A 21,178-nucleotide genomic window follows, 5' to 3' on the forward strand; every position below is an offset into this window, starting at 1 on the left:
GGATCTCTAACCCAGGCTAGTGCCGTGGGGCTCTTGGCTGGAGAGTTCTGGGGCTGTGACTGCTCCATAGCTAACAGGCAGCTCTTTACCCTGGACAGTGGAAGCTGCTGCTTTTAGCTCCAAACCCCTCTGGTTCAGCCCCACAGAGAGGGACTCGGCCCAGGATACCCTTGCAAAGTTTGGGGGCAGCAGGCTTGGAGGACAGGACAGATGTGAGGGATGGGGGGAGACCAGGGGGCAAGAGATGCGGGCATGGGGGTCATAGCAGCCCTAGGCTGCGGTGCCGACTGGGTCCCTTGGATCCTAACTGAGTCTTTTTGGTCATTTCAGGGTGTGATCCTGAGCGGAAGCCACCTTGGGGCGAACAGGAAAAGGCCTCAGGGTGGAAAAACCCAGCCCCGGTGCTGATCCCTCTGTGATTCTCCTCTCTTCCCCCTCCTGTGCCTCCCGGGGCCGCCTGCTTCAAAGACAACCAACATTGCAACTGCCAGCTTCTCTCTCTGTCCCTCGGTTCCTAGGTAGACTAATGTGAATAATGATAGCACAATAAATCTGGGTGTAAGTTGCATCAATTTGCTGCTCTTTGATCTGAAGTGAGAGGAGTGCAGACACCCAGTTGTGTAGGTGGGGGCAGGGAGGGGACAGCACAGCTGTGGAGTGTCAGGGGCTGGGACATCCTGGTGGCTGAGGCGTGCGTGCGTCTGTGTGTGTATTTGTGCATTCACAGTGGGGTATCGCAGGGGGCCTGCTGAGTTCGAATCACCAGAGATGGGGGTTGCTGTTTACCCTGGGGAGAGGGAGCGGGGAGCCAGCATCCACTTGGCAGGGGTGAATGGCCAGGGGGCAAGAGGGGTATCACTGAGGCCCAGGGCAGCTGTCTGAGAGGGGGATGAACGGGCTGGTGAATGGTCCCACAGCAGGGTGACCTCCATGGGAGCATGCGCCTGTACTTCCCTGGGGTAGGTGGGAATCCCCCCCACGCTCAGTGCCTGGAAGGTCTGGCCCCATTACACTGGCACATGGACCCTGGGGTGTGTGTGTGTGTGGGGGGGGAATGGAATCCAGACCCTAGAGCCTCCCCATGAGGAAATCCCTTCCCCGGCCTTTGTCTGGACCCACAGCCCTGTGCCTCCCCCCGGCGCCTGTGAGGCATCCGAGTGGCTGAGCAGGCTCCTGGTGGTCCCCCCACCCCAGTGCAGGGGCAGGCAGAGGGGCAAGGAATTGGGTAGGGCTGATTGTGGGGAACCTCTGGGAATATCCTCCCCACTCGAGCCAGTCCTGGGGCCCGGGCCTGTCCACATAAACTCTGTGTGTGGGGGGGAGATACCCTCATTGAGATCGCAAAGCACTTTGCGGACAGGAATGATCAGCGCTTCCCTGCCAATTCTGGGATGTAAATGAGCCGATCCCCTCCCGTTCACTCCTTCACGGTCCTGTTCCCCCATTCACCCGTCCCTCGATGGACCCTCTGCTCTCCTAAACCCCCATTCACTCATCCCCTTCACTCTGACCCCACCACGCCTTCGGGCCCGATCCCAGAGCCTTAGCCCGGCCTTGGCTCTGCCTTCTGCCTCGTCCCCTACAAAATGACCCTGGTGCTCTTTCAAAGTGGTCTTTTGGAAACACCCCCCTTGCACCCTGCTCCCCCCCCCCAAATTTGCTGGAGATAACTGATGCCCCCCACAGTCCCTGCCTGGCTCAATTCAGATCTGCAAGGAGGGGGCGGGGGCAGATGGGGTTATTCACACAGCCGGCTGCAGAGGCAGGAGATCTCAGACGTAGCCTGGGGGTCCTTGGAGCCCCAGTTGAAACCCATTGGGTTGAAACGGCCCAGCCACCAGCCCGGTCCCCGGCTCGCTGGTGGGACCCAGCCAACCCCTTCCAAAGGCGTTGCTGCTTTAAGAGCCCAGCGGCCGCGGGGAGATTGGCAAGCGGCGGCGGCAGCGGCTGGAGCGAAGCGAGCCCAGCACCGCCTCGACCCGCCCCGCCGCGCATCCTAGCGAGCCCGGGGCCTTTGGAGCTGCGCCGCTGGGGCAGGTAAGAGCCCCTCCCCCGCCCCTGCGGGCAGCTGCTAACCTGACCTCTCCCCCGCCCCCCCAGGGCCCCCTTTGATGTGCATAGGCTCTCAGGCTGGAGGGACCCCAGGAGGTGCCTAGTCCAGCCCCCTGCACAAAGCAGGACCAACCCCAACTGAATCATCCAGTTTCACCCCCCCGAGCTGGTCAGTTTCAAACCTCTCCCCTGTTTCCACGCCTGGAGCCCTGCCAGGAGAAAAGCCTCCTTGCTTTGCCAGGCGGGCGCTGGGCGAGGCGGGGTGATTTCAATAGGTGCCCAGCGAGTCGTCGCCTTCCCCCTGGGGCAGCCGGCTTCCCTTTCCCCCTCCCCAGCCCCTGCTCCCGGGATCCCCTTGGCTTCTCCTCCCCTCTGGCCAGGGCTTATTTTGTAATGAAAGAGCCACCCAGGGGCTCAAGCAAATTTTTTTTACATTCATAACTGATGCAGCAGGACCAGAGGTGCCCGGGCCCTGAAGTGCCTGGCCCAGAGGTGCTGGGGCTGTGAACTGCCAAGCCCAGAGGGGCCCCAGGGCTCAGCCCTGCGAGGTCCAGAGTTGCCTGGGCCCTGAAGTGCCTGGCCCAGAGGGGCCCCGGGGCTCAGCCCTGCCAGGCCCAGAGGGGCCCCAGGGCTCAGCCCTGCCAGGCCCAGAGGGACCCGGGCCCTGAAGTGCCCAGTCCAGAGGTGCTGGGGCTATGAACTGCCAGGCCCAGAGTGGCCCTGACACAAATTGAGCCCTGCCTCTGGCTTTGGGCGGGCTGCAGTGTTCCTACTATTGCGGGAATCATCTCTTTGATTTGTTGGCACTGATGTCCTTTGGGGGGTGAGGGAGGGGTAATGGAATTTATTTTCTCCGCTGGTGGGTTTCACTCCCCCAGCTGCATCCCTCCCTGGTTAAAGATGCTAATTTCAGCTTCCGGCTGTGTGTCGCTTCGGGCATGTCGAAGAGCAACATGTTGTCACGTAATAATAAAAGTAGCTGCTTTCTGAATGGACGCAGACTCACGCTGCCTATCACCACCACTTCAGTCTCTGGGCCCCGCTGGCACTGAAGAATGGCTGGATTCAGCAGGGCTGCCCATCTGGGCACAGCTCAATCGGGAGCTTTGTTCACCTCGCTGTGCGTCCGCCCCACAGAACAGGCCTGCGTTGCTCGCAAGCGGGTACTTTCCAAGTGGGGCCGAGGAAGACATTCCCTCGCTCAGCTTGTCTCGGATCCTGGGACTGCTATGCCGACATCTGCCAGTCAGGAACGTCTGCCCCCGTCCTGTGGTTAGAGGCAAGGCTGTGGGGTGGCGGAGAGGCAGCGTGGAAGAAACGAAACGCAATGAGCAATGGGCAGCGGAAAGCCACCAGGCCTGATTCCCCACTGCCTGTGCAAAGAATATCATGGGGCAGTGTTTTGCTCCCGTGCTGCGACAAGGTGCAGAGCAATGAAGAACTGGGCCCTTGGAGCCCAGCTGCTGCCACAGGCAGCATGGCCCTGAGATCTGGCTGAGGAGAATGCAGTGGGAACCTGCAGTTTCTCCCCAGACTGTGTTGTCGGTTCAGGGAGTGCTGAGCTAGGAGGCAGGATCCGCCTGTCACCACCAGGTGCCTCTTAGATCAGGGTTGGCGTCTGTCAGGGGAGCGGTGTGTATGTGTGTGAGGGGAGCACTCGTGTGTGTGTGTGTGAGAGATCAAAGGGAACTTGTAATGAAGGTGGATGCCGTGCAACCAGTGCAAATTAGTGACAGACAATAGAAACAATCAGCGATTCATACATTAGAAACAGAGACGAGTGTGTCCTGGCTCCCTGTACCCTGTCTAACCACTAGACCACACTCCTTCCTCGCTCTAGGAATAGGACCTAGGACAGAACCCTGATTTCCATTCTCACGGGTGGAGCCAGCAAACATTAGGTGGCCTTGTAGATCTCCTCCGCCCCCCAGTCTGTTGCTGACTCTGCGCCCACTGAACTGCCCTTAGTGGGCGTGTGGGATGCGCGTTCTCCTAATTCTGATGCCTGGTTGGGACGTATCCCGCCTGGTGAGGTCGTGTCGGCATCCCTCCCGGAGCAATGAATGCACGTCTGCACCCCAGGAATGCGGATGGCTTTCTGATGCGGCTGCAGCCAGATTCACACACCAGTGCTCTAAGCTGGGACTCCCACTCCGAGCCTCGAAGGAAGCACAGCAGAATCCGGGGTCCCAGGGCCAGGTGCTGCATTAGCCAGCAGCTAAGTGTGCCAAGACTCACAATCTGCTCCAGGATCTGCCCACCAGGCCTAGTACCAGGATTCCCACTCCTAACCGCAGTGGGGTGCTCGTGGCAGGGCTCATTCCCAGCCACATCCGGGGGGCAGGTGGCACATCCCAGGGTGGTAGGAGGAAGCTACATGGAACCATCCCCTTCCTGGTGCTGCCACACCAGGATTCATGCTCCCAGCCTCTGGGCTCAGCCAGATCCAGGAACTATCGCAACTCCTCATGGCCCCATGCATGAAGATGCTGCAGTCCGGGTTGTGGGCTCAGCCTACTTCAATCAAGCTGCCACATGGGAGCCTTTGCTGGAAACAGGATAGCTGTCCTGTTTCCTCAGGCAGGCCTAAGAACATAAGAACAGCCATACCGGGTCAGACCAAAGGTCCATCTAGCCCAATGTCCTGTCTACCGACAGCGGCCAATGCCAGGTGCCCCAGAGGGACTGAACCTAACAGGCAATGATCAAGTGATCTCTCTCCTGCCATCCATCTCCATCCTCTGACAAACAGAGGCTAGGGACACCATTCCTTACCCACCCTGGCTAATAGCCATTAATGGACTTCACCACCATTAATTTATCCAGTTCTCTTTAAACACTGTTATAGGCCCAGCCTTCACAACCTCCTCAGATAAGGAGTTCCACAAGTTGACTGTGCACTGCGTGAAGAAGACCTTCCTTTTATTTGTTTTAAACCTGCTGCCCATTAATTTCATTTGGTGACCCCTAGTTCTTGTATTATGGGAATAAGTAAATAACTTTTCCTTATCCACTTTCTCCACATCACTCATGATTTTATAGACCTCTATCATATCCCCCCTTAGTCTCCTCTTTTCCAAGCTGAAGAGTCCTAGCCTCTTTAATCTCTCCTCCTAGCTTGTTCCCGGGTTTGGAGTGTGCAACCCTCTCCATGAAACGACCTGCGATTCCATCCTTCCCATGGAGATTCCCTCTGCCTGTCACTCGGGATTCTCCCAGGCTGCGCCCCTCAGTACCAGGGATGGGGCAGAATGGGACAGATCTAAGCTCACTCCAGCTATGGCTGAGATAGGTGCTAACCTGGGCAGCTGCGTGATGGCTGTGCTATCTCATACCAGCCACCTCCAGTCCAACAGTGAATGGCTCATACGGACTATCCGGGATGCTCTTCACACTCCTATGGGAGCATCCGCCATCCTCCTCCCATGCTGCCTTCTGAGTCCAGAGCACCCCATCGAAGCCAATGATATTGTTTCTATTCGTCCCTCCTTCCTGGTTTTCTTTGTTAGGGCCAGCTGGGTCCAGCAGCGGAGTTGGCTGGTGTGCAATGCCGGACTGGCACGAGCCTGATCCGGTGCAGAATCCAGATCGGCCGGGGGCACAGTGCCACCGGCACCACATGACATTCAGGCTGAAACTGGTATCTGCCCCATTCACTCTCCTGAGCCCCGCCCGCCCCCAGACCAATGTGCATGTGGCTTCTTGCCTGGGAACATTCCAAAGGCACCTGCCCAGGTGCTCAGGTGTCTGGATTTGTGATCTGGTGGGTGGGGCGAGAGAGATTGTTAACCCTTAAAGCACAGAGCAGGGAAAGCAACTGAGTCACTGTTTCAGTTCTTGTGCCCTAGCCTGGAGGGCCCGATTCCTCCTCCTCCCCCATGCCCTGAAATGTGACGTGTTTGTTGCTTTGCCCAGAAAGAATGGAATTGATGCTCTGGCAGCTGCTAAGCTGAGACCGGGCGTGTTCATTTCACGTGGAGCTGGCTGCATTCCCAAGTGTGTGTGTGGGTGTGGGGTGGGGGGAGAGGCCTGGAGTTTGACAGCAAGAGTGGAGCAAAGAGGCTGGCTGGGGACAGAGCCTTCATGGGAGCAGCCTGGGGAAGGTGGTGCCCATCCCGGCTTTGTGGAGAGGTTGTTTCAGCCATGGGGCCTTTCAAAGCTCGGGGTGGGGGCTGGGGTTGGAGGAGAAGCTGACTTGGATGTCACCTTCTGTGACTGGGAGTGGCATATCCCCGAATCAGGGAGGAATTCAATGCTGAGTCTCTGCCCTGAGGAGTTCACAAACAGTTCATGGATGGGAGGGTGCAGAGACCTGCGGCCCCTGGAGGCCAGCTCCTGGCACACGGGGGCTACGAAGCCGGGCAAACCAGCCTTCTTGGAATCTCCCCCAGCAGCACAGGGCTGTTAGATGGGCCTGCATTGCCCCTGGGTGGAAGGGAAGTGGAGTGACCGGTTCACACTGTGCTCCGGTGGATCTGGATCACCTGCAGCAGCAGCCCCAGGGGCCTCTCTAGCTGCAACCCTGATGGCCTGGCAGGTGCAGAGGCATCTGAGTGATGTCCTGCAGCCCACGTGGCTTTGGGAGCAGCGTCACTTAGCATAATAGGGACCGGCCCTGTCCTGGACTGGGAGAAGGGCCCACGGGCCCTCCCCTCGTGACCTGCCCTCCCCCATCCTCCCCCACCAGCTTGGATCCCTAGCCTGCTCCCTGGTAGCATCTCCAAAGGTGACAGCCGGCTGTAACCGTGAGGGGTGGGCTCTGGGGCGGCTCCCGCTGCTTCCATATCTGTTCTCCTGCTCCAGTGTTGCTATGGCAACCAGGGTATTAGCATCTCCTCTGTGTGCTGGCAGCTTGTCCATGGCCCTGTTTCCTCTGGGCAGCCCCGTCCTCAGGACGCAGGCCTGGGCTTGCTCCCTACTCCTGGGGCTGCTGTGTGCTCAGCCGCCCCTTCTTCGGCTGCTGGCTCCAGGCTGGGATTTGGAGCTGGGAGAGGCAGAGAGAACCACAGGGTCTGGCTGTGTCCGGCAGCCTGGACAGATGTGCCCCCGCTTTGCAAGCATCATAGACTGGCACTGGCTCTTCCCTGCCACAAGGGGCGCTAGACGGGCGGGGCCCCATCCAGGGCAGCCTGCTGTTGCTCCGGGGTCCTGAGCCGACTAGATTTATTTTTTTAACCCCCTTGAGTTCACTGGCCCTGGGAGACTAGAGCTGCCATGGACGGATGGGAACGTGGCGCTGAAAGGGTGAATGCCATTCCAGTAGCAATCCGCTTCCCGGGAGGATTTTAGGGAAACTGCAGACAAGGTTCCTGTTGTCTCCCAGCAGGGGGTGCCGTGGGGGATGGAGCAGGAGTGCTGGCTGTGGGGGTGGGGGTTTCCCAGGTACTCAAGACCCAGACCCTCCCAGCAGGGGGCGCTGTGGGGGATGGAGCAGGAGTGCTGGTTGTGGGGGTGGGGGGGTTTCCCAGGTACTCGAGTCCCAGACCCTCCCAGCAGGGGGCACTGTGGGGGATGGAGCAGGAGTGCTGGCTGTGGGGGTGGGGGGTTCCTAGGTACTCCAGTCCCAGACCCTCCCAGCAGGGGGCACTGTGGGGGATGGAGCAGGAGTGCTGGCTGTGGGGGTGGGGGGTTCCCAGGTACTTGAGTCCCAGACCCTCCCAGCAGGGGGCGCTGTGGGCGACAGAGCAGGAGTGCTGGTTGTGGGGGTGGGGGGGTTCCCAGGTACTCCAGTCCCAGACCCTCTCAGCAGGGGGCACTGTGGGGGATGAAGCAGGAGTGCTGGTTGTGGGGGTGGGGGGGTTCCCAGGTACTCCAGTCCCAGACCCTCCCAGCAGGGGGCACTGTGGGGGATGAAGCAGGAGTGCTGGCTGTGGGGGTGGGGGGTTCCCAGGTACTTGAGTCCCAGACCCTCCCAGCAGGGGCGCTATGGGGGATGGAGCAGGAGTGCTGGCTGTGGTGCAGGAGGAGCTCCCTGCTGCTCCTTTCTCAGACTCACCCCGCAAACGTCCCTCCTTCTGCACATGGTGCCCGTTAACTTGGCGTCTCCTCGGCTCCTGCGCGTGGAGATGATGCTGCAGTGACCCCCGGTGGGAAAGGGCTGAGAGTGGCTCTGAAGGCGGGGGGCTGGTCACTATGTGCTGTGTCTCCTTCTCCCTCTCCCTCCCTCCCCCCTGGCAGTCGGGTGGCATTCCCCACTGGGCCCTGCCAGGAATCTGGACGGGACTTGTATGCCCACAGTAGGGGTAGCACAGCCATGGGGTTGCTAGATTGACAGCATCCTGGGGCTATAGGCTTCCCCCCTATAGCTCCTTTCCTCTGTGTCCTGTGCCCCCTCCCGCTAGCCCCCGCCTCTCCCCCCTTCGAATGACTGCCTTTCACCTTTTCCTCTCTCCGCAGAGCCCTGTGTGTGCCCGTTCAGAGCTGCGCTCGCCACCTGACGCCCCAGCCCTGCCCGAACCGCGCCAGCTGCTGAGATGCCTGTGGCTGCTACCAACTCCGACTTGGGTAAGACACCCCCTCTCTGGGCTGGCATTGTGAAACATCGCCCAGGCCCTGCGTTCCGTTGTGGGCGTAGGGCACCCTTGGTCTGTGCCCCTCACCACCCCCGAACTCCCATGGGGCTTGGGCAGCTCCCCAGCGAACGCCCGGCATAGGTGGACACTGGAGATGGGCCCAAGCTGCCAAGTTTGGACTCAGATTTAAGAGCTCCTCATGACAAGCTCTTGGGGTGGTGAGGCTTGGCCCAAAAGGGGCAGGTTGACCGACTCCATCTCTACAGCCTCCTCAGCTGTGAGATCTGGACCCTGCTCTGAGCTGGGAGAGGAGACTGCCCCGTAACGGAACGCCGGTTCCCTCCCCGCGCTGCTGCTCCTGCTTCTCTCTCGCCAGGTCCCTCGGATTGTCTATCTGGATTTTAGAAGTGCCTGCTTCTTCTCTCTTGTCAGGAGGATGGTTTGTTAGCGGGGTTACGGGAGAGCACCCCAGGAGCTTTCTAAACCCACTGGATGGGGCCATCCGTGCCCCAGAGAGCTCGCTGTTCGTTCCCTGTGCTGCGGGAGCAGCTGTCTGCTCTCGGGGAATGGAGGGGATAAGTGCCCAAGTAAGAAGAAGGATGGCTAAATGGTTAGAGCACTGGCTTGGGTCTCAGGTTCAATCCCCAGCTCTGCCACATTCTGCATGTGTGACGTTGGGCAAGTCACTTAAGGCCAGATTTTTAAAGGTATGGAGATGCCTAACTCCTATTGAAACCGATGAGAGTTAGGTGCCCAAGTACCTTTAAGAGTCTGGGCCTGTCTGGGCCTCAGTTCCCCCTCTGTAACAGGGGTCTAGGAGGATAAATACACTAAAGATGGTGAGGCACTCAGAAGCCACGGGAATGGGGGTTATAGGCGTATGTGAAATGAACGACCTGACTTCCATGCCGGGAGCTGCGTTTTTGGGGCTGCAAAGCTCGGTCATTCAAACAGAGGTGCCCTGATTATTCTGACTTGGGGGGACTGGGGCATGCAGGGCACCAGGCTGTTCTGAACGCTCGCCCCCTGTGAGGTGATGTGGGTCAGCTTCATTGTAGGGGACGAGTGGCTGCGAGCCCGATCTCCTGCGGTCTCCCCGTCTGATCCCCTCTGCCTCCCCTGGAAGGGGTGGAGGTGATGCCATGGTCAGGGGCTGGCACAGCAGGTTTTGGCTGAGACGAGATGGAGGCTGGATCAGTAGGTGCCTTGGCTTCTCTGCCATCAGTACGGCTGGCTGCTGCTGCAAAGGTCACTTCCCCTCCACCCGCTTGCTGGGATGCTGGTACTGACCGACTGCATCGCCTGCTCGTTGGTGTCTATGGAAACGCAGCTGCAGAAATTAAAGAGGCCGCCCAGAGATTCTGGGCTGGGCAGTACGAAAGCATCTGCCCCCATTAGAGTGGGTTACCCCCCCAGGCTGGGGCAGGGGGGATGGGACAGAATGGGGCCTGAAGGGGGGGAATGAGATCGGGAGGGGGCAGTGGGAGAGGAGCAATGCAGGGAGAATGGGGGGGGGTGCCATGGGATGAGGGGAAGGGCTTTGGGTGAGTAAGGGGGGTTCAAGGTGGGTGGGGAGTTGGGAGGGAGGATGTGCATGTGGGGCTGCCCCATGGGGGCATCGGGAGTCCAATCCGGGGCCCGCATCTCTAAAAACCCCAGTGCTCCACCCCAGGGACAGGCGCTTGCGCTGCTCCCCTCGGAGTGTGGGGATGGGGACCTGGGGACAGTCCCCCTGCTCTTGATTGGTTCTGCTGGCTGCACCCCTCGCTCTGGGCTGCATCTTCTCTGTCTCTCGGGCTGGCTGCATATCCTTTGTTGCTAGTAAATGCAAAGGGATAGGGGTGTGTATGTGTGTGCGTGTGTATGCACAGCTTCTGCTCCCTACCTGCCCGCCTCTAACCCTCTTACATTTAATTAAACCTCTTCTCTTTAGCTGGTGATTACATTGTAGGCCATTCAGGAATCCTGGGGCTGCGCTCTAAGCCAGTTAATGGCACACCCGGGCCATGGGGCTGGGCCAGACCCCCAAGGCCAGAGGAGGGCACTGGGAGCGTGTGGCTTGGGGAACAACAGGTGGGCACATGCCTGCGTGTGTCTGGCATGGGGTGTGCGCCTGTGGGGGCGTGTGCCTGTGCACCCAAGCATGTGCACCAGAGTGTGGGCATGTGCATGCCCGTGCACCAGAGTGTGGGTGTGAGCGCACGGCTGTGCACCAGAGTGTGGGCATGTGCATGCCCGTGCACCTGAGCGTGGGTGTGAGCGCACGGCTGTGCACCAGAGTGTGGGCATGTGCATGCCCGTGCACCAGAGTGTGGGTGTGAGCGCACGGCTGTGCACCAGAGTGTGGGTGGAGGGTAGAGCCAGGGCAGCATTTGAATGGGAGACCTCTCAGGAGCAGCCCAGACACTGCAGGGAATGCGGTAGGGGGCTCAGTAGGGGGCGCTCTGCCCTCAGAGCCAGTGTTGACCCCTGTGCATGTGGCTGCTCCATCTAAAATCTAGGCTGTTTCCTAAGGCAGGTGCCTCCATTCTGCCCCCTGTGGTTTCAGCAGGGCGCTGCTGTGTGGCGCTGCAGGGAGCTGCTAAGCAGGAGCTTGTTCCACCCCAGCACTGGCTGCAGCTTAGTAATGGTTGTATTGTGCACAGGGGGGTCCCTTGGGGTGAAACAGCTGGAGAAACACAGAGAGGGTTGAGTGGGGTCTCAGGGCCTCTGTGTAAAATGAGGCAGGACAGCCTGTGGGTCAGGCACGGCCCTGGGACTTTGGGGAGACCTCCTCTGCCACAGACTCTCAGTGTGAGTCACTTGATCTCTCTGTGCCTCTGTTCCCCCCTTCCCCCCCGTAATAGGATGAGCAGAGCCCAGGGGGTTCAGGAACAGCAGTAGTGGGGGTGCTGGTTTGCATAGAGACCAGGTACATTTCTGACAATGGCCAGACAAGCCAGATCCCAGGCTCCTCCCCGCACTCCCCCCAGTAACCACATGAAAGGCCAGTCCTTGGGTGTTAACGGCTCTGAGTCCACCAGGCTTTCTAAGGGTTAATCCCAGTCTCAGGCAGATTCTGTTTCTCTCCATTGACCCCTCTCACCTCCCAGGCCATTCATGGCTGGAAGGCTGAAAACTGGAGGGACTGGGTGGGGTTCGGGTGGGAGGAGCAGGAGTGAGTGAGAATGAGATTGTCAGCCTGGGGGCAGGAGTTGCTGGGGTTAGAATGGCTGGGACCCTTGAGCAGGCAAGGTGGGGTGGGAAAAGGGTCCGGTGGGGGAGTGGGATGGGGTCAAGCTAGGTGGGGTGGGAAGGAGGTTGGGGTGGGGGATGGGGTCAGAGTGGGATCAGATATAGGGGGGTGGGAAAAGTCTGGGTGGGGGTGGGATGGGGTCAGGCTGGATGGGGTGGGAAGGGGGTTGGGTTGGGGGGGATGGGGTTAGAGTGGGATCGAGGGTGGGGAAGTTGATGGTCAGGCAGGGGGTGAGATGGGGTCAGGCTGGATGGGGTCAGAAGGGGGTTGGGTTGGGGGGATTGGGGTTAGAGTGGGATCTGGAGTGGGGAGTTGGTGATCAGGCTGTGGGGGGTGGGGTGGGGTCCGGGTGGGGTGAGGTGGGAAGGGGGCAGGGACTGTGAGGGGGAGCAGGTGGTTTGGGGTGGGAAGGGCTCAGGCTAGGAGTGGGGCGGGTCGACGCTGTCCCTTTAAATTTGTATCCGTCCTGGCTTAACGTCCTTGGATGTAATCCCTTCCTGCTGCCATGGCAACGAGGGTATAATAGCACCAATGCCAGTGCCTGCCTTAAAGAGGTTAAGGCACCGATGCCCCCTGCCCCTGGCGAGGGACTCGGGACCACGGCCTCTCCCACCTGCCGGGTGCCTGGTGCACCATCCCCTCCCCCCTCCCCTGTGGTCCTGCTCATCCCCCGCTGCTCTTACACCCCTTCTGGCAGGAAGGGGTTAATAATTCAGGGGGTGCCCGAGGCTTACCCCCTGCCCCACTGAGAAGGGGGCAAGGGCAGGGAAGGGGCAGGGGGAGCAGAGCTCTGCGGACAGGCTGAGCTGGGCTGGTCCAGGGCTGAGCCGGGCATGGGGGATATGGGGGCTGGATGTGTGACCCTGTGGGGGTGTGTGTTGGGTGGGGCTCTTTGTGTGTGTTTTGTGTAGCTGTGTGTTTGTGCACCGTGTGGAGCTGTGGTTGTCAGTATGATCAGTTGTGTGTGTATGCTGGGTGGGGCTCTTGTGTGTGTGTATTTGTGTGGCATGTGAAGCTGTAGGGGCCAGTGTGATCAGGTGTGTGTGTGTTGCATGGGGCTCTGCGTGTGTTTTGTGTAGCTGTATGTTTGTGCACCATGTGATGCTGTGGGGGCCAGTGTGATCAGGTGTGTGTGTGTGTTGCATGGGGCTCTGTGTGTGTTTTGTGTAGCTGTATGTTTGTGCACCATGTGACGCTGTGGGGGCTAGTGTGATCCTGTGTGTGTGTTGCATGGGGTTCTGTGTGAGTTTTGTGCACCATGTGAACATTGTGTGTGTGTGTGTGTGTGTGTGTATTGGGCTTGATGGACCTTTGGTCTGACCCAGTCTGGCTGTTCTTAGGTTCCTGGAGCTAGCAAGAGGACCCAGGAGCCCTGGCTCCCAGTCTCCCTGCTGGAACCTGGGGGAGATAACTGGCAGTAGAACCCAGGTGCCTTCTGTAACTACTAGGCCATGCTCCCACGGGCTCAGAATAGAGTCCAGGAGCCCGCCCAGTACTCTGCTGTATCCATTAGGCAACACATGGTGCTGAGAATAGAAACCAGGAGCCCAGTTCCCGGTGCCGATCCACTCACTGGCGGGCTTTGCATTGGCCGGCTGGCCTCTCCCCCATAGGCGTCTGCTCTCGCCCACCTTTGCCATCTGTTGCCAGCAGTGCCAGTGCCAATCACACTGTCAGCAGCCGAGCTGACTGATTGGCTGGCATTTTGGGGAGATGCCTGGTCTTCTCTCCAGCCAGTGGCTTCTGCCTCCTCCGCCCTTCCCCGCGCTGCGAAAGCGTCGGGCTCAGCCCCATCCATCGCCTGGGCGGGTGAGCTGTCAGGGCAGTGGGATCTGGAGACGGTCGCCGTGGCAGCCTGCTCGGGTACCCGCGTCTCTGAGCAGCAGTGCGGAAAAGCCTGTCTCTGAGCATCCCTGACCGCGGCCATGAGCAGCAGCCCCGCCAGTGGCGTCTCCTTAGAGGGGATCTCGCTGGATTCCTCGGAGGAGTCCGAGCTCCGCAGGGAAGGTAGGGATTCTCCACCCCAGCAGATGCATGGCGAGGGCAGGGAGAGGCTGCTTCTGGCATCATGAGGGGAATTGGCTCCCCCGCCCCAAGCCTTCCCTTCTGCCTCCGGGGCTGTGGTCTGAACTGAGCTGCGAGTGAGATGTCAGAGATGTTGAGTGGGTGGGGTGGGGGAGAGACAAGAGGCCAGCGATGGAGCAGCTAATCCCCCAGCAAAGGAAGGAAAAGGGTCACCGAGCTGAGTGGGGAGCAGGGGCTGTGCATGAGCCAACCCTGCCCCCAGGGGAACCACTGCTGCTCCCTCATTTCCCCCACTGCCCCTTTCCCCTAGGGGTGGAAATCTCGGTTCTGCCCACCGGGAATGGGCACTGGGCGGGTGGGTTGCTGCAGGCTGGGATCTTTGCCCAGATGGCAGCTCTGCCTGGAATTTGGGGGGCAGGGAGAAGGTGGGTCTCTGGGGGGGGTTGGTCCCCATCTGTCATGCTTTTCCCATCCCTTCCAAAGAGATGAATGGGGGGAGGTATTCCCTCCCCCTGCTACACAACAGCTGATCTCTGGGGGTGTGGGACACATCAGTTCAGCTCCCCCCACATCTGTATTGGCACATGAAGGCACTGTTGCTAACTGGGGCCTTAGGGGCTGGGACCAGGGTTTTGGGGTCTCCCTGTGCCCCTGGCTTACCCCGGGGTCTGTATTGGGGAAGGGGTTCGGTGTATACAGTGCAGGAGCTGGGTGCCAGCAGGGGCCCTTTACTTTGCTGACCAGGGCATCGCTCGCCCTGTGGGTGGCTCTGTGCACACTAGGGTGCCACCATTGGCTCTGGTGGGGTATCCCTGTGGGTGGGAGTTGGCCTGTAGTTATTAATACGGGCGTTTGGGGGAAGGAAAATTGGGTCCACATCTCTTATCTCCACTGAAATGCACTGGACTAAAGGGGTTTCTCTGTGGGGCAGGCTGGAAATATATGATTTCCCTTGTGTTTAGACAGTGGTTTATGAACGGGCAGATGCAGTGCTGGGAGCAGCTGCCTCAGGGGGTCCCTGAGGTGGTGACAGAGGGGGGCTGGCGTCCCCGACTGGAGAATGGTACCTACAACAGCCTCAGAGAGGAGGGTGCTGTGGGATGTTTCTCTCCTTGGCCTTTCACCTCTGGGACTCTGGGCTTGGCATCCACCAAGGATCCCTGCATCAAGGTGTCTGGCACTGAAAGCCTGGGGCCTGGGTGGCCTTGGCACCCACCGCACTGATGGACACAGGGGGAAGCGACGCAGGCCGAGGGATGTGCTGGCCACTGCTTCCAGTGACTCCCATTGCCCTGGAGCAGCAATCCGCGGCCAGTGAGAGCTGGGATCTGCCAGACCTGCGGATGGGGCAGGTAAACACACCAGCCCAGCCGGCCAGGGGCTTTCCCTACACAAGTGGCGACCCCTGTTTGAGAAACCCTGTTCTAGGTCAATGCAGTGTCAGTATTGACGCTGCGTAATGATATTTTCTCTTTCATTATCTATCTCTTTCCTAATTGTGTTGGCTTTTTGGACGGCTGCTGCACAGGGTGGACGCTGCCTTGCTCACGTCAGGACTGTTACTGGCTTTCGGGAGCCGTCCCACAATGCCCCATGCGGCCAGTACAATTGAAGCAAGCACTCCTGGTGAGGAGACGTGCCGCTGACACGAGCAGCGCCGTGTTGACATGCACAAGCCATGTCGTTACTGCGCCGGTTGCACGCTGGCCTGAGTTCGGTTTCTGGAAGACGGCGGCTCCTGTGCTCCCCAGGCCAGAGATGCAATGGGGACTGACTTCTGGGAGGGTGTGACCCCTTAGCTGACTGGTGACCCCTGCAGATTAGAGCTGCTGCTTGTTTCAGAACTGCCTCTGGGTTAACCGTGTAATGGCAGGACTGTCACAACGCCATTGTGCTGAGCCGCAGGGTCTTGCTTCTCAGCCTGTGTTCGTTGAAACGTCTCTGCTCTTCCTGTATGTGGAAATCCGGCTCCAGAGAGCAGGGCCGCCCAGAGGATTCAGGGGGCTTGGGGCAGGGCTGGGTCTTTGGCCGCAGTTCAGCAGCGGGTCCCTCTCGGAGAGAAGGACCCGCCACCGAATTGCCGCTGAAGAATGATGCGGCGGCGGTAGAGCAGCCGGTCGCGGCTTTTTTTTTTATTTTTCCCCGCTGCTTGTGGCACTTGTACTCACCGGGCGGCGCTCTGAGGCTTCGGCAGCACTTCAGCCGCGGGTCCTTCACTCGCTCCGAGTCTTCCCTGCACTGAAGGACCCGACGCCGAAGACCTGGAGTGAGTGAAGGGCCCGCTGCCGAAAACCCAGAGTGGCTCGCAGGGCCCCTGTGGGGCCTAGGGCTTGGGGCAAATTGCGGCCCTGCCACAGAGTTTGGCATGGGGGCAGGAGGGATAGCTCAGTGGTTTTAGCTCTGGCCTGCTAAACCCGGGGTTGTCAGTTCAGTCCTTGAGGGGGCCATTTAGGGATCTGGGGCAAAAATCTGTGTGGGGATTGGTCCTGCTATGAGCAGGGGGTTGGACTAGATGACCTCCTGAGGTCCCTTCCAATCCTAACATTCTATGAGGGGCCCACACCCGTGCCCACATTTCTACCCAGGCTCCGTAGTGCACACGTTGTCACCCACTTGCACTTATCTCCCACATATACATGTGGAGGCAGAGCTAGTGCACGTCTCGACCTCACACTCTGGCCTGTATGTTCAGACACCTGCATGCAGATACCCCGGCGCTGGCTTAGGCACATCTCTGCCCAGACTCAAAAGCACATTTGCATGTGCAGCTACGTGTGTGTGCACTCGCACACCTACATCCGCTCATTGGCACCTTGAGACCCTGGTCGTGCACCAGCACCCCATTGTGCAAGGTGCTATACTAACCCAGAACAAAGTCACTACCTGCTCCAAGGCACTTGGTGCATGTGTATGCCTTCGCACATGCTTCGACTCACAGACCTGTACTGTCCATCTCTGATGCCGCGTGTGTTCCGTCACCGCATTGGCTTACACACAGATGTGTTTATTTCCCCCCAGCCTCCAAAAACATTATTTTTATTCAGATTACCATAGCAACTGAGATGGGCAGGCCCAGTGGGGTGATGTCCCTCCCCCAAAGAGCTTACAGTGTCAAGGGGAAACTGAGGCACAGCAAGGGAATGTGACTCGCCCAAGCTCGCCGGGAATAGAAGGCAGTCCGGTGCTCTACCTGCTGAACAACGCTGCTTCTGTTCACAGCCGTCTGTCTGCCCCCAGGCTCTGCTAACCAGAGTGGGGTTGCCATGATGAATACAATCATCCACAGAGGGAATGTTCATGGGATGCTCTGAGTGTCCTGCTCCATCCTCATGCAAATCTTCCCCTTACCCCTGCTCCCTGTCTCCACTACAGCCCTTGGCTGCAGGTGCGGTGGCTGGTGCCCTCTCTCCTTTTTCTGCACGCCCTGTCTCCTGGGCCCGGGCACAGCTTGCCTCTGCCAGCAGCTCCGTTCCCCTGGCCCCTGCAGGGTCTGTAAAGAGGAGCTGGCTCGTGCTGCCACCCTGACTCGGCCACCCCCCACAGCAGGAGCCCAGGACAAGGGTCTGATCTGCTAAGCATCACCCCCCTGGAATGTGGGCAGCACAGAGCAGTAGACAGCCTCCAGCCTGGCTGCTCCCTCCCACCCAACGATGATCGACTGCTGCGCTTGGTGGCTCGGAGCCAAATCTCTGCGTCGGTTCACTTATTAATGAGCTCGGTGGATGGGGCATTTGGGGACAGACACTCGTCACTTGCTGCCTCGGTGGCTTGTTTGTGGTTTGGGCACATGTCTTTTTTTGGTGGTGGAGGGGGAGGGCTGATTTGTTCCTGAGCAGTCGAGGGGCATTGCGAGGCGTTTTCCAGTGAGCTGGCTGGTCCAGGCTGCGGTCCTACCAGTGATCCCCAAATCCAGGGTTTCTCCCATAATACCTCCCATTCCAACCCCTGAGGTGGATCCACCTGAACCCTGGATTCCCCACCTCACCCCGTAAAGGGATCTACCAAATCTGGGCTTTCTCCTCAGAGCACCCCCAACTCCTAATGGGGTCCCCCCAAATCCAGGATTGCCCCTCACCCCACCCGCTCACTTGTACCCCTCCTAGGTTCTGCCCAAGCATCATATTTCCTTTCCCGACCACCTCCTGAGCCACTGATTTCCCCCCTACCCCCGCTCTTCACAAAAAAGTTGCTATAAATATTCCAGTGTGTTTAATATTTAACTCCCCGGCTCCCCCGAAGGAGATCGTTGCTGGGCAGAGTCCAAGTAGATTGTTGGGGCTGCTCCTTCCCCAGTGGGGCTATCACCTAGGGCGGGGAGCTCACCCCAGGAGGGTGGGTGACGTGTGCTTGGAGTCAAGGGTGAGTCCTGCCCTGGTCCATCAGGGGCCGTGCAGCTTCCTACATTACCCTGGCATCAAGTTCCTCCCAATCTTCAGTATATTTACCCTCATCACGTCCCTATGAACCAGGGCAGTGCTGTGATCCCTGGGTTACGGATGGAGAACCGAGGCCCAGAGAGACCAAGGGGACGTCTACGCTGTCATTAGACGTCGCGGCTGGCTCGTGCTGGCCGACTTGGGCTCGTGGGGGCCAGGGTAAGGGGCTGTTCAGCTGGGAGATCGCTTGGGCTTCAGTCTGAGCTGGAACACCCACACCGCAATCCCTTAGCACGAACCGTGCGAGCCCGAGTCGGCTGGCATGGGCCAGCGGCGGGTGAGTAATTGCAGTGTAGACGCACCCTAGTTGACCTCCCCAAGGTCATGCAGGGAGTTTGTGTCAGAGCAAGTACCCAAGCCAGCGCCTTAACCACTGGGCCATCAGTGGAGATGGGCCTCACTCGAATCCCCCTGGACCTGCCTCCTTTCTGCTCCAATCTGAGACCGCCTGCCCCTTTCAGAGCCCTGGAACCAGTGTCAATACCCTTAAAGGGACAGGATCCTGGGGGTGGCAGCATCTGTTCCTCGATTAGGGTCACTTCTCAGCAACCCGGGAGTGAGCCGAGCAAGTGGGACAGGGCAGGAGGCCAGCTGAGTTGCAGATGGCAGAGCCTGCGGCTTGCTCGCCCTCCCCATCCGGAGTCTCCACCCTAACCCGTTCCTACAGCTACATCCGCCTCCCGTCCTCTTGGGTGGTGCTGGGACATTCTCGGGTGTTTGTTTCTTTAAGGGGAAAATGCACCGTCGCCAGTTACCAGTTAGGGTGGTGGTGGAAGAGTCGGGGGATCTCATGGCTGACTGGGTGATCAGCCATTTGCCTAGAGAGGGGGCAGGGCAGGGGGCAGTGGTGATGAAGTGGCCGCATTTTAGGGGGTTAGAAAGGGGCCTTTCTCCCAGGGGTCCAAAAGCAGAATGACTTTACTCTGACCGATCTCGGGGTCACACTGATTGCCAGATTTGGTGTGAGGAAGGAATTTTCCCCACAGGCAGATTGGCTGGGACCTCGGAGTTTTTTGCCTTCAGACTGGGGAGTGGGTCGCTTGCTAGGTTCATCTGGGCGTCTCTCACCTAGTCAATTCCCTGCGGTTGCAGGGGGCTCGGGCTCCGGTGGCCCTGCGGTCTCTCCCGTTCTGTGCCTGGGGCTCACAACAGTTTAGTCTGCCTCAAGTCATTGGGCTCAGGACATCTATCTGGGTGACAATGGCCTGTACCTTACAGGAGGTCGGACAAGATGAGCTAATGATCCTTTCTGGCCTGAAACGACATACTCCTCATTGGCCCGAGGGTGTCTCAGAAGGACAGGGACCCGGGGTGGTGGGGGAGAGGGAGTTTGTGTGGGGGACTGCCACTGAGACCTCCCTATCCCCCGTCCGTTTGCCAGCGCCCTGCCCCAGCAGCTGATTCTGGGCAGCTATGTGGCTGATTCTTCTCTAAAGGTGGTCACAGTTTGGGATGGAGTGTGCCAGGCTGTGGATGAGTGAATCCTGCTGGTAGGGTCTGGGTCAACTCTGTGCCCTGGCAGAGGCAGGGGTAGGGGAGGATCCATTCCTAATCTCGTCCGCAGGGAGGGATTCTGTGGGCTGGGGGAAGAGCGGACCCTGGGGGGGTTTATGTGATGGGATCGGGTCAGGGGCAACAGAGGTCACCTGTCCGTTTGAACGCTGGTTACGGCCTCTTTTTCTTCTCCTCCTCCCTCCATCTCTGCCCCTCTTCCTTGTGCTGGGATTCTCTTGCTTTCACCCTGCCCTCTTCTCCCCCCACCCCCCTTTCTTCCCCCAGCCATGCAGCAGGTCCTGGACAACCTGAGTGACCTGCCCAACTCCACTGGGGCGGCTGACCTGGATCTCATCTTCCTCCGAGGCATCATGGAGAGTCCAATAGTAAGATCCTTGGCTAAGGTACAGTCGCACGGGGTGGCCGGGGAAGGGGCGGCGGCTGAGTTTAAACCTGCTTTTCCGGATCAAGAGCAGCGTCCCCTGTCCCACAGCTTCCTGCTGCAGGTGCCTGTGTTATAAAGTCGTCCCTGGCTCTCCCTGGTGTTCCCTGCCTGGCACCCCCATTTCCATGGTAGCCTAGCTGCTACCAGGCCAGGCTCTGATGAGTGTGCCTGGGAATACGGGAGCAGCTGATGTCTCGCCTGGCCCCAGCTGTAGTATTACCGCCCCTGCACTGGTATAGAGGGTCACCACCTCCTGTGTCCTTGGACTGCAGCTGGGCTCCCCCAGGCCCCTTGGCCAATCTCATCCAGCTCCAAAGTGCACAGGTCTGGAGCCGGGGGTCATGAGCGTGGATGCGTGTGCAAGGCGTGTGCGAACATGTAGCGTGTCAGCATACAAGTTGATCGTGTGGGGTGACGTGTGTGTAACTGGGAGGAGGTGGTTGGGAGACTCTGGGAGGAGGTGTGTGTGTGTGTGTGCGCCGACTGGTTACACTTTGGTGCATACTAGTTACGTGGGTGGGTGAGTGTGCACTCGCACCTGTCTCTATGTTGGCCCCTGTGTGTGTGTGTGTGTGTGTGTGCGTGCCGACTGCTTACGCTTTGGTGCATACTAGTTACGTGGGTGGGTGTGCACTTGCACCTGCCTCTACATTGGCCCCTGTGTGTGTGTGTGTGTGCATGTGTGTGTATGCAGACGGGTGCCCGCCTGTGTGCTGGCTCCAGTGTGTGTGTTTGTGCACGCGCCCGTGTGCTGGCTCCAGTGTGTGGGTGTGAGTCTATGTGTGACAATATTATTTTTAGTACCCATCTGTGCATCGCTCCCCTGGGTGCCCAGGCAGCAACCTCCCACCCTGCCAGCCCCCGTCACATGCACCGACAGAGCGGGAGAGGATAGGCACCCATTCAAGCAGGCTAAAGATTGCTGGGCTGCTCCCGGGCTTGGGCTGCCGGGGTCCTGCTGGGGGCTGGATGCTGAGTG

At 59.2% G+C, this 21,178-nt stretch overlaps 1 protein-coding gene across 3 annotated transcripts in view; it reads left to right on the plus strand.

Moving 5' to 3' along the window:
• Window positions 1-1,951: 1,951 nt before the first annotated feature.
• MPP2 (MAGUK p55 scaffold protein 2) overlaps window positions 1,952-21,178 on the plus strand; it is a 42,999-nt gene continuing 23,772 nt past the window's right edge. Inside the window, exons 1-3 of one of the 3 annotated variants that reach the window (XM_050934713.1) lie at window positions 1,952-2,037; window positions 8,449-8,556; window positions 20,040-20,158. In XM_050934713.1, the coding sequence (XP_050790670.1) occupies window positions 8,526-8,556; window positions 20,040-20,158 (150 nt within the window). In that variant the 5' untranslated portion in view covers window positions 1,952-2,037; window positions 8,449-8,525. Of the gene's footprint in view, window positions 2,038-8,448; window positions 8,557-13,476; window positions 13,807-20,039; window positions 20,159-21,178 lie in introns of those variants that run through there. The other 2 variants (XM_050934711.1, XM_050934712.1) reach the window with 2 other exon arrangements.

Source organism: Gopherus flavomarginatus, chromosome 25 (assembly GCF_025201925.1).
Source record: "Gopherus flavomarginatus isolate rGopFla2 chromosome 25, rGopFla2.mat.asm, whole genome shotgun sequence".
NCBI lineage: Eukaryota > Metazoa > Chordata > Testudines > Testudinidae > Gopherus > Gopherus flavomarginatus.